At 46.8% G+C, this 11,466-nt stretch overlaps 1 protein-coding gene across 2 annotated transcripts; it reads left to right on the top strand.

Moving 5' to 3' along the window:
• The first annotated feature begins 3,135 nt into the window (after positions 1-3,135).
• PRKAB1 (protein kinase AMP-activated non-catalytic subunit beta 1) lies at positions 3,136-9,021 on the top strand. Of its 2 annotated transcripts, none has more exons than XM_085238293.1 (8): positions 3,136-3,404; positions 3,683-3,857; positions 4,469-4,635; positions 5,304-5,397; positions 5,946-6,060; positions 6,591-6,724; positions 7,253-7,321; positions 7,404-9,021. In XM_085238293.1, the coding sequence occupies exons 2-8, from the start codon at positions 3,693-3,695 to the stop codon at positions 7,479-7,481; spliced, it is 822 nt and encodes a 273-aa protein (XP_085094419.1). In that variant the 5' UTR covers positions 3,136-3,404; positions 3,683-3,692; the 3' UTR covers positions 7,482-9,021. The 2 variants fall into 2 exon arrangements, with proteins under 2 accessions (XP_085094419.1, XP_010718766.2); XM_010720464.4 differs by lacking the exon at positions 3,136-3,404 and adding an exon at positions 3,411-3,559.
• Positions 9,022-11,466: the final 2,445 nt, after the last annotated feature.

Raw genomic sequence — 11,466 nt, 5'->3', positions numbered from 1 at the left:
GCTTTGCCTCTCAACCCTATCATCTCAAAATGAGCCTGGACACATCTGCTGGGCCAGTGGGCACACATCTCCCTCTAGGCTTGTTTCCTTACCTGGACACTGGCTTTGCCAGTATTTAAGATGGATTTTGTTCCTAATTTGCATCAGTAGGGAAGAGACTGTGCCACCTTCCGAGTTAGCCTTTATTTTGTACGCGCTGTGTGTGCATATATGCACAAGAGGATGCATTTGAAATACCAGATTCCCCAAAACAAGTGAGATTTAAATGAAAGGAAGTCACTCATTGACATGGGACTAAGTCGGTAAGCCACATCCTGCTGTGTGCAGGACAGTCTGCGTGTCTGCAGCTCTTCCAAGAATCATAGGCAGTACACAGGCAGGTCACTGAAGGTGTGCAGTGCTGTGTTGGAGGAGAGATGCTGAGCGGGGATGCAGTGCTCTGCCTACAAGTGATTTTTATGCTCACTCACCCTTTTCCACCTCCCAAACACAACGGCATGTTCTGCATGCACCGCAACGGCACGCCTGCCTTGAAATGTGAGCGAGCCTTTAAGGAGGCGGCCCAACTTGACTTCCTCTGGAGCCCGGCCAAATGGGCTATATTCAGAAGTGACCTAAATGGAGAAAGGTGGTATGAGAGGGATCGCTCAAGCAATAGAAAGCTGAAGGAACAAACACAGAAGGCCAAGGTAGAACAGAAGGTTATAGAAATTTACTGGGGAGGTTTCTGCAGTTTATTTTTTCATGTCTTGGGCTCTAGGATAAATTCTGCTGCTGCTACCAGCTGACTCACTTGTTCTTTGTGGCACAGAAGCCACAAGGAGCACTTGCTCATATATCCTTTATAATGTGATCTGTGTCATGTCTGAATTTGATCTGCTAGCTCATGACTGAGGATGGCTCCTCTATCATATCTATCTGCAGGGCTGAGTCAGCTTCCACTTAGCTTGCAGCTACTTCTCTTTGGCTAAATAAGCTTCTGTCATGTCAGATACCAACGGACACATCGGGATTTTAAAACACACAGTCCAAGATATTGGCCACTACACTTAATTTTTCAACACATTTCAGGCAAGAGAAGGAGAAGCTCCAGTGAAATGAAGGGATGCACACCAGAGCAGGTGATGAAACACGGCAGCCGCATCTACGTGCATCCCAACCAGAGCTCAGCCACTTTGGGTTTTAACCAACTCCACGAGATCATCCAAACAGATCAAGTGGGATTTTGACCTACAGCACTGGTAGCATCCCTTCCTTGTGTTAGCTGATGAAGGAGGATGGGAAGTGGTAGCTCTACAGGATAGACCGACTCATTGGTAAAGATGTCACTTAACTCCTCAGCATTCACTTGACTCTATTTAAACTGTGGTTGTGATTTATCATTCAGTTTTCATGATACTTTCCATGGAAATGTGGGTAGTTAACCCTAGCTGGGTACTGAACATACGGAACAAGATAGTGTTGAGTGCTGCCTTTGTATTTAACTAAAAGGTTTTGCAATAGTCACACAACACAGCATCGTTTCCCTTTGGCTGATGATTGGGAAAGTCATGCTTTTAGAGGCAAAATGGGGATTTCTGGCTCATCATTTTGTCTAATTCTTCTTGGTGAAAACACTTAAAGTCACTATTCCTGGGCATCCCCCAGAGTTGTAGGGCAGAGTACACAGCTGAACACCTAATGAGAAGGTTAGTGTATTACCCATGCAAGGAGTGCTTACTAAAGGCTAACTGGCCTGTTGCTGTGTCCCTTGTCTCATAAAGATGGCAAAGCTGAAGTTTGTCAGCTGTCAACAACAGATGGTTCCAACGGCAAGTGACTCCTCTGGTATTCTCACTAACCAGGAACCTCATTTGTGGTAAAGAAATACGGAAGACTGGATGGAAGAATGCTGTTATGTCCTCATCTGGCAATAAGAGCAGGAAGGTTAAGAAAGGTGTGTGAGGGAAAGGGAGTTTGTAGTCCTCCTTTAGAATGTGGAGACAGGCCCTGGGTGAGGCAGGGGGAGTTTTGTATGCCCTTCAGATTGCAGAGCATGGAAGGAGGCAAAAAAAAAAACATCACAGATTTGCCTCCTATGAAAGCGAGGAGCAAAACTGCAGTGCTTCGGAGATTCAGCAGGCGGATGAGCTCTGCCAGGCCATCGTGGCATGTCTGCAGCTGAGCTCTCGCTTCCCACATCTCCTTTAGGAACAGCTGTGAGCGAGCTGGACTCTCCTTCAGGCTGATAGGAGAAAATGATACTGCAGTGCATGTGATGACCACGCGTGCGCCCACTGCTTCCGTCCTGTCAAGGCAAGGAGCTCCCAAAGGCTTTGGAGTGACACTGTGTGGGGAGCAACCACTCTATCTTAATACCAAAGCTTTAAATCGAGAGAAGCTTGGACTTTCCTTACACAACAGCCTTGTGGGCTATCAGCAGGCCTTATTCTGGAGTGTGTTACCAGTCTGTGTTTTTTTGTATATAACAAAACCACTGTAAAGCAGAGATGAGCCCTAAACTGGAGATGCTGCTGCTTGCGGTGCATCTGGCCCTGCAGGCAGTCACGGTGGCTCCCCGATGGGCAAAATGCAGCGCTGTGAACCTCCAACCTACCCTGCGTGTGTGCATTGGTGCCAGGGGAAACCAAACTACCGGGTCTGCAGGCAAAGAATGTGAGAGTGCTAACCTGTGTTAAGTATCAAAACAACAACAGCTGCATTTTAGAGCAGTGTAAGAGCTCTGCGGGAGCTGGGGATGGGCTCACAAGCCCTGTGGTGCTGCTCTCATGCCCAGGGCAATCTGCCCACGGAAGACAAATTAGCAGCAGCTGTTCCTGCAGGCAGCAGGAGCCAGCCACGCTCCCAGGGCTGGGCACGGGGAATCTGTCGATCCCAGCAGAATTCTTCCTCCACGTCACAACGTGCCACAAGGATACGCTTTGATCTGATAGAGAAAAAAAAACCGTTTGGTCCGAGAATAAAAAGCAGTTCTCTTGCAAAAGGAAGCACGGCCCAAGCGCAGCCTGCATCAGAGAAAGCAGCAGACTTAGAGCCCGCGTGACACTTCCAGAAACACGGCGTGGCACTCCGTGTGGGATCGGTGAAAAGCTTTCCAATTTCCACCTCAGAGCAGCGCTGCAGCCACCACCGCGCAACCGCAACGCATTTCCTGCCCGGCGCGGTGCCCGCTCGTTTCTCATCCCCGAGTCAATCCGGAGCCAGAGAGCTGCCTGAGAGCGGCTGCCGGCTGCCCGCTGCCCGCTGCCCTTCGCAGCGGTTCAGCATCGATAAAACAGACGCAGGGCGGCGGTAAAGGCCCGCAGCGGGGTGGCGCCGAGCACCGCGCGGCCATCGGGCGGGAACCAGCGCCGCGGGGCCGGCTGCCGTCCGGGCGAATGGCGGAGCACGCGGAAGCGGAAGCGGTGCGGGCGGGGCTGCGGGCGCGGCGGGCGGGCGGCCCCGGAGGGCTCCGTAACGCGGGGGGATACGCGTGGCCGCTGGCGTTTTGCGTTTGCCGCTCGTTACCGAGCTGAGAGCTGTCATTTGTCGTCTGCGCTGAGTGTGATGCGATTCTCAGGTACGTTCGGATGAGTGGTGCTTCTTGCTGTTCGGCACCGAGCCCGGGATGATGCTGTTTTCTTTGCCTCGTGGTTACCCGGCTTCTAAAACGCACGTGTTAACCTGGCTGCTGCTCTTTTAGGGCTTTAAAAATGGGGAACACGAGCAGCGAGCGAGCCGGGCTGGAACGGCACGGGCACAAAGCATCCCGGGCTGATGGTGCGGGAGGAGCCGGCGGCACCAAGGATGGGGACAGACCGAAGATCTTAATGGACAGTCCCGAAGATGCGGACTTGTTCCATTCGGAGGAGATGAAGGTAGGGCTGCCGCTTGCCTTCGGATGCCTTGGGAACGCTGGGACAGCCTCACGGCTTTACCCGTTTAACCGCAGTGCCCCGTCTTCCTTCCCATCCTTAATGCTCTTGCAGTCACCCGTGTTGTTTCATCTGTCTGTTATTTTTCATGTTAGAAGATCCCTTAGATGCTTTTTTTGCTCATTGTGAGGGGGATCACTGGAAACTTCTTGCTATGTTTTGTGTTTCGTGAGGATACCTAACAGTGCATTGCAGAGCTGTGTCCTGTAACTTTGCTGTAACCTTTCTGGATCTAACCACAAGTTTTGTGCCTATCCCAGTCTCACTGCTTCTTAAGTGTATTTCCTCTTAATTATTCTTTTCCTCACCGTGTATTTTGAAAGCTTTCATGTGCTCGAGTCATTTCTTTTGTATGTTACCATCCATTCTTTCTATAAATTTGGAAGGCTTTAGCATCTTTGCAGAATGCTTGCTAATGAATGGCATCTAGAAAGTCTAATTTTACTGGGCCTTATGAAATTGCACCTGAGCAGACAGACTTAAATGGAGTGAAATGCAAGCTGTCTAAGGTTGCAAAGAGGGAACTTGTATTGATCAGGATGTTGTGCTCGTAGGCGCCGTTGGATAAAGAAGAGTTTCTGGCTTGGCAACAGGATCTGGAAGTGAGTGATAAAACCCCCACTCAAGCTCGACCAACAGTCTTTCGCTGGACCGGAGGAGGCAAAGAAGTGTATTTATCTGGGTCCTTCAACAACTGGAGTAAAATTCCTTTGACGAGGAGGTAACACACTTCTGCAGTGTCAGTGATGTCTAGGAATGCTTAGAGCAATGGGAAAAGTGCTTAGCTGATACCTGTATCAGATTGTGCCTTAAGGCACTGCTTGGCAGCTGCTCTCCTTCAGCTCCCCAAGACTGAGTTTCTTTTGGTTTTTCTTTTTTGACTTTTGGATGGTTGGGAATGAAAGTTGGGTTGTGTGGCAGTGCCCTGAAAAAAAGCAGGTTCATCTGCAACCAGGTTTGGTGCTGTAGGGGAGGAGATATCTGAGCTGTTTAGAGGCTGTTTGGGAATGGCATCTGCTGAAGCATCAGAGTTCATTGTGCTCCTTGCTTCAGAAGAAGTGAAGAGATGCAGTGGCATCGATGGCCTGTTTGAGTTTGTATGGGAACTGTTGAGTCCCAGCCCGAACTGAGCACCTGGGGAAAAGACCCAGTCAGGCCTGGGAGCACAGGTGAAGGCAATTACCTGTGTGATGGGAAGAGGTGGAGCCTGGCTGTGCCTCTCTTAGACCTCATTTAAGGGCTGACTGCCACTGGGGAAGGATCTCCGGTTGCATTTTAAAGTTTTTGCATGCTAAGGGGGTTGTGTCTGTGCTTCAACATTTGTCACAGTGTATAGGCTGGTTCACTTCTCAGGGTATTTCAGGGATGACTGTTTGTCTTCAATTCCAGTCACAACAACTTTGTGGCAATCCTGGACCTGCCAGAAGGAGAGCACCAGTACAAGTTCTTTGTGGATGGGCAGTGGACACATGATCCTTCAGAGGTAGTATTTTCTTCAGTGCACTGTATTTCTTCCCTGAGGTATGTGAAGAGAAGAAACTGGTTGATTTCTGTACCAGTAGATGGTTTTTTGTTTATTAACGATAGAAACAGATGAAGCTGGTGAGAGACATAGTGATCCCTGCAGGTGATGCCATCAGGCTGGTAGTCCCCAAGGACAGGAGGCTGTGTAACAAATGGGTGTTGAGATCTGTTGGGTCTTCATTTTAAAGAGATCGTGAAATTTTCTTGCTTGGTGTCAAACTGTCTTGTAAAGCATTACAGCATTGCTGGCAGCCCAAATCTCCCTGTGCTGTGCATGCTGTCTGTGCCCAAGTCACGTGGACTTAGTGTGCTCAATTGACACCAGACCCTCCTAAATACTGCACCAGTCCCTTAACTGAACAGTAACTGCAGTGGTCACTTTGTTCCCTATCTGGTAACCAGCCTGTTTTAAAAGCAAAGTATCTCATTTGTGCTAACTGCATAGTTTTGAGAATCCTAATAGTCTGCAAGTTTTTATTTTGGCTTCTGTATCTTTTCTCTTCCCAGCCTGTTGTAACCAGCCAGCTGGGTACTGTCAACAACATCATCCAGGTGAAGAAAACTGACTTTGAAGTGTTTGATGCTTTGATGGTGGACTCCCAGAAGTGTTCAGACATGTCTGGTATGAGCTTGTTAGTAGTTTGTATCACGTTTTTTAAAGCTGTTAAAACTTTCACCTTCCTTTATGCCTGGAGTTAGAGCCTGTATAAATTGATCTCCCTTTGTGTCAGGCTCTCAGGCATCACAAATGCAAAGAGGAAGAAAGTGGAAGTGTCTCTTTACACCTTTTCCATGTGTGTATGTGATTTTGGTCCTTCTTTCGGAGGTAACACTCTGACACAGTGTTTGATATTGTTTGCTGCAGAAGTGCCTGGCAGGGAAGGTCAGGGAAGGTCTGGAGTGCAGTAGGCACTCAGCCTCCCAAACCTGCACAGCTCGTGTGAAGGCAGGCAGACTTTGGGTATCTTAAATCACTTATTGGGCAGTGACTGATCCTGTGGTTTTGCATCTGCTGCTGCAGCTCGTGCTTTTAGTAGCCATGCATTTCTTTTGGCCTCGTGTTCCTGGATATGAGAATCGACCTGGAGCACTGGAAGACATAGGTATAAAGAGCAGATATTTACTCTTAAATATTTCACATCTCTCTGACAGAGTTGTCAAGTTCTCCTCCAGGACCATACCACCAGGAGCCCTATGTCTGTAAGGCAGAGGAGCGCTTTAAATCTCCACCCATTCTTCCCCCACACCTGCTGCAGGTCATCCTGAACAAGGACACGGGCATTTCTGTGAGTACCTCAGTCTGTCTGCTGAGTAAGGGCCGTAAGTAAGAGTGTGAATGGATGGGGAAAAACTGGGGTGCAGACAGAGCTCTCAAGGAAGAGCCTTAGAATAGATGCTACACTGGAAAATTGCCTATTTAACACAGTTCTATGGATCCAGATGGATCTATCTGAAGCAATTTTGCTAACTTGACTCTTATTCAAAATTTGAAAAGAGAACTGGATTGCTGTTTTACAGCCAGAAATCCCAATCTTTGAACTACAACATTTAAAAGGTCAGAAGCACATAAAGAAGCAACTGAGATCTGTTCCATGGTGGCAGTGAGGATACAGAGTTTCACGCTGGGGGGATCTTGATTTGTTTTGAAACTCTGTGTTTGCTGGCGGGTCGTGTGTACGAAGCAGCATGATGTATGTGAGCATGCAGCTTGTTGCAGATGGTGTTTATCACCCATGAGCTATGAGAAGTAAACTGTGAGTTCTGTTGTTTTCACGCTGTCTCTCATTCTTTTTTTTTTTTTTTTTTTTTCCCAGTGTGATCCTGCTTTGCTTCCTGAACCCAACCATGTCATGCTGAACCACCTCTATGCCCTTTCTATCAAGGTGAGAGGCCAGGACGCATGCTTCACGCTTGCAACTTTCAGATAACCGTGTCATATGCTCACTTGTTTTCCATCTCCTGTAGGATGGAGTGATGGTGCTCAGTGCTACGCATCGTTACAAGAAGAAATACGTGACTACCTTGCTGTACAAGCCAATATGAACATCATAGTAGTTTGTCACCGAGTGTTCTGGGCCAGTGCAGTCTCAGAAGAAAATGCTTCTCTTAACCAAATGTATTCCTCCTCTGTGCTGTAGCAAATGAACTCTGACTTCATGTTGTTTCTGAGACTTCAGGTTCTCCTATATTTGCCTTATTTTCCTGATCCCACAGTGGAAATTCTTGGAAATGGCAGCTTTGTGTCAGCTAGACCTATGGCAGGTGTGTCAGTGCCCGTGGTCAGCTCACTTCAAAAAAAGAAAAGCAAGCACCAATACAATAAGGCTGAAAAATGTGAGAGTAGTAAAACAGATTAAGGACTTTCAGTGAGACAAATGATAGGAAACAAGCCAGCTCAAAGTCTAGAAAGTCCAGGATTCTTGTGGAATCTTATCTAAGCTCAGCATTCAGCAAAAGCAAGCCTATTATAACTGCTTCATCACTTAGAATGCATCAAAGCCACAGTTATTTCAGTAGAAAGTTCCAAACTTGCATGGCTGAAATAAGTGTGAATAGTGATGATTATTTTGTAGCAGCCTTTCTAGGCTAAACCATCAACACAATCACCTACGGGCTCGTTTTTATTTTACAGTAGATTGGGGTGCTCTGTTTCTACTGTGAATAGCTCTGTAGTTTTTTCTCTTCATGAGAACTGAATTACAACTTTTTCCCCTGTGGAACTTCTGGTAAAGACAGTTGTTTTTAATGGCTGGGTTTTTCTGTCAATCCTAGATGTGTCTTGCAGTAATCTGCTTTTTTGCAACCAAATTCCCTTGCTGTCACCGATGGCTTCGTGATGCTGGGTGAGGTAGCTGGAAGGACAGCAGTAGGTTCAGTGTAGGGTCTTGTTCTTCAGTAACAGCCTCTGTCAGCCATTTCAAAGGTGACTGTAAGTTAGCTGTATCCCAATGGCCAGACTTGACTGCTGGTCAAGTCCATCTAGAGCTGGGCTCCTGCGCCAGGCTGCAGCATTGACTGCAGGTAGAAAATCCCTGGTGCTTCCAAAGCCAGGCCTGTGGCCATCTCTGCACATTTTAGTCTATTCATATTTTCTAAGTAAGTGAACATAGTAATACCAGGTTGCCTGTATGTACTTACAGGTACTTGCAGCCTATTTTATCCCAAAATAAATGCAATGTTAATGTAAAACTGCCTGCCAGCGTGCCTCAGGTCTGTCCTGGGGGAGGCAGCTTGGGAGGTGACCAGCTGGGTCTGTTCCTGTTGGTGCATCAGTGCCTGTGCCAATGATAACCAGCCCCTCTCCTACAGTGGGGAAGAGCACATTGAACAAATCAGTGGGGACAAAAGCAGCCAGCACTCAGTGGAACCAGCCACAGCAGAGGGGGACTTGCCATCCTCCACTCTGTTCACTTGCCTCGTTGCAATATTCCCAGTAGCTCAGTAGATCTGGGTACAGTGCAATGGTTTTCTTTGAAAACTCTCTTCATTCTGTGCTATGGAAATTATTTGGTATTCTGAAATATGGAATTGCTTTTGTTTTCAGCCTTGTTAGAAACAAATAAATAAAACATTTTCAAGGAAATGGTTGACTTGCTTTGTTGCTATCTTTCCCAGTTTCTGGGTGGCCTACACTTCCTTGTCCTTTGTTTTGAGCCGTAAGTGGCAGATGATTGTGGTTTTTAGGGCTTGGTGGACTGGGTAAGCTTTTCACCCATAGTTGCAGCTCAGTCACTAAGTTGAAGGGTCTGCTAGCATGTATTTGTAATGCAACGTTTTACAGGAAGAAGAGTCCAATTATTTATCACAAGCTCCAGTGATCAGGTCAGAAAAACTTTATATTGGCCTTCAGCCTCCCCTGGATGTTTTTGTTACAACCACTCCTTGTGCACATGGCTTTATGGGTGTGGGGTTGTTTTGTTTCTCCATGACCACCTGTGAGGGTCTGTTTTTATTTGTTTTTTGGTGAGATGTTGTCAAATTTCCATGTAGAAGCATGCATTGGTAGGTTACTGCGACCACAGCCATTCTTTGTTTTTTCTGCCATAGAGAACTCATGCTTTCATTGAGTAAGCAATGACTTTTTCCATAGCAGCTTCCACAAGGGTGCAGCTGCAGTGCAGAGCTGTCATGCTGCAGCAATGTGATCGGGGTTCTCATGCTTTGCTGTCAGCATACTAAATGTGGACGTGGTGTTTTATCAGAAATGTTTATCCTACTGAAAAAAGGAGCAGCTTAGAGGTAACTTATTTTCTTGCAAAGCAAAGTTTTGTGCGTGGCAAAGACTGAAGAAGCAGCAACTCTGAGACGTGGAGAATAGAAAAGAAAGGTGGAAGTACACAAGACTTTAAAGCATTTATGGATGTGGCCTTGTGGATTTTTTTTCCCCCCCAGTTAATACAGGCATGACTCACTGCAGGCTTTTCATCAGCAATGAGATGATGGAGCCACAGGCTAGAGCCAAACACTTTACAGGAAGCTAGTTTTGTTGTTTAGATTTGCAGACTGTAGCCATCTCTCAGAAGGTAAGGAGCATTTGTTAGGTGGCGTGCAGCTGGCAGTGCCCCATTAACCCTGCAGTTGCCCACAGAATGCTCTGCTTGTGCCCTTTGGAAACCAGGGGGAGGGGTTGGATGAGAAGCCCAGCACACCAAGGGCTCTGCTGCCTTAGTTCTGTGATCACCTCCACCTTTCTGTTCTGGGTGAGTGAGCGCAGCTGCCCAAAGGCCCAGGGGCCTCTCCCAAACCAGGGGGGATGTGCTGAAGGTGTGGCAATCTCTGGCTTCTATGGCAGCCACAGCCTTCCTCCAGGTGAGCCAGGTACCCCTCAGCACCCACATCGCTTTCTGGTCAGCAGCAGCAACTGTGGGCTCAGGCCCTGGCTGGCCAGAATGCTGACAGAAGAGGTAAGTGGGTTTGGTTTGCTTTCTCCTTAGAAAGGAGAAGTTGTTGCTTTTATTATTTTTGCTAAGTTGTCTTCTGCTTGGCAGGTGAATGAATGAGATTAATTGCACTGCAGTCCCTTCTTGTAATGGGATGAATCAAATCCCTCCAAAAGCAAAAGCTTGAGCAGGAGCTGGATTTATTAGCTCACTTAAATCCCCCACCCACATCTCACAGTCTGTGCTGTTATGTTTATTCTTGGCTGTTGCTAAGAGAGCTGTTGCTTTATTTTTCAGTGCCTTTTGTTACACTCTCTCTGGAGTAAGCCTCGTATTCTGTAAATAAGGAGAGCTCCTGTCCCCCACCCCCCCACCCCTAAATCTCAGCACTCACGTGGTGGTCAAGCTGAAGTGTTTTGTGCAGGGTTCTGGATAATCAAAAGGCTTGATAAGTAATTTCTTTTACTCCACCAGTTTCTGGATTATTTTAGTTTTGTTACAATTCTGATCATGCATCATAGGACTGCAACAATGAGCTTTAAATAAGTATTCTTTGTGCACAGTAAAATAGAAATGAACATTGAACAAGTTAGCATTTCATCATATACATCAGATAGTAGGCACAATAGATAAATCAAGCAGCTTGGTTTTTTTTCTTATGTAGAGCATTTTCATGAAGAATGCCATGTAGACCAAAATGTAATCGGAGCTATTAGTAACCCTCCCACACACCCTCCAACAAGCCCTTTATTGGGGGTAAGGGGGCGGCTATGTGCACAAAACCAAAAACACTGAACAGTAGGAGGACAAATTAAGTTACCGTAGGCAGCAGTGTGAATATTAAAAACCTCTTCCTGTGAAAGAATACTTCAGACCCTGTAAAAACTGGTTCAGTTAAAAATAGATGTATTTACATTTAAGTCTGATCTAGCAAGTTTTCCCAGCAGGTGTAAGTTAAGATGTACAGCAACTCTGCAGGTTGTACTCAATCTGAATTAGATTTGTGAATGTTTCTTTTCTTAAAAAGTTGCAGCTATTAGGCCTTAAAGCACCAGCATATTGCAGCGGTGGGATGAGTAGCTATCTGTCCCCTTTGCTACCAGTGCGCTGCTGGGATAAATCCCAAACCTGTCGTTAGATCACACTAC

This window comes from Meleagris gallopavo, chromosome 17, assembly GCF_905368555.1.
Source record: "Meleagris gallopavo chromosome 17, MGAL_WU_HG_1.1, whole genome shotgun sequence".
NCBI lineage: Eukaryota > Metazoa > Chordata > Aves > Galliformes > Phasianidae > Meleagris > Meleagris gallopavo.
The sequence above is the reverse complement of the archived record's forward strand: the minus strand, read 5'-3'. Positions and strand labels throughout refer to the sequence as shown.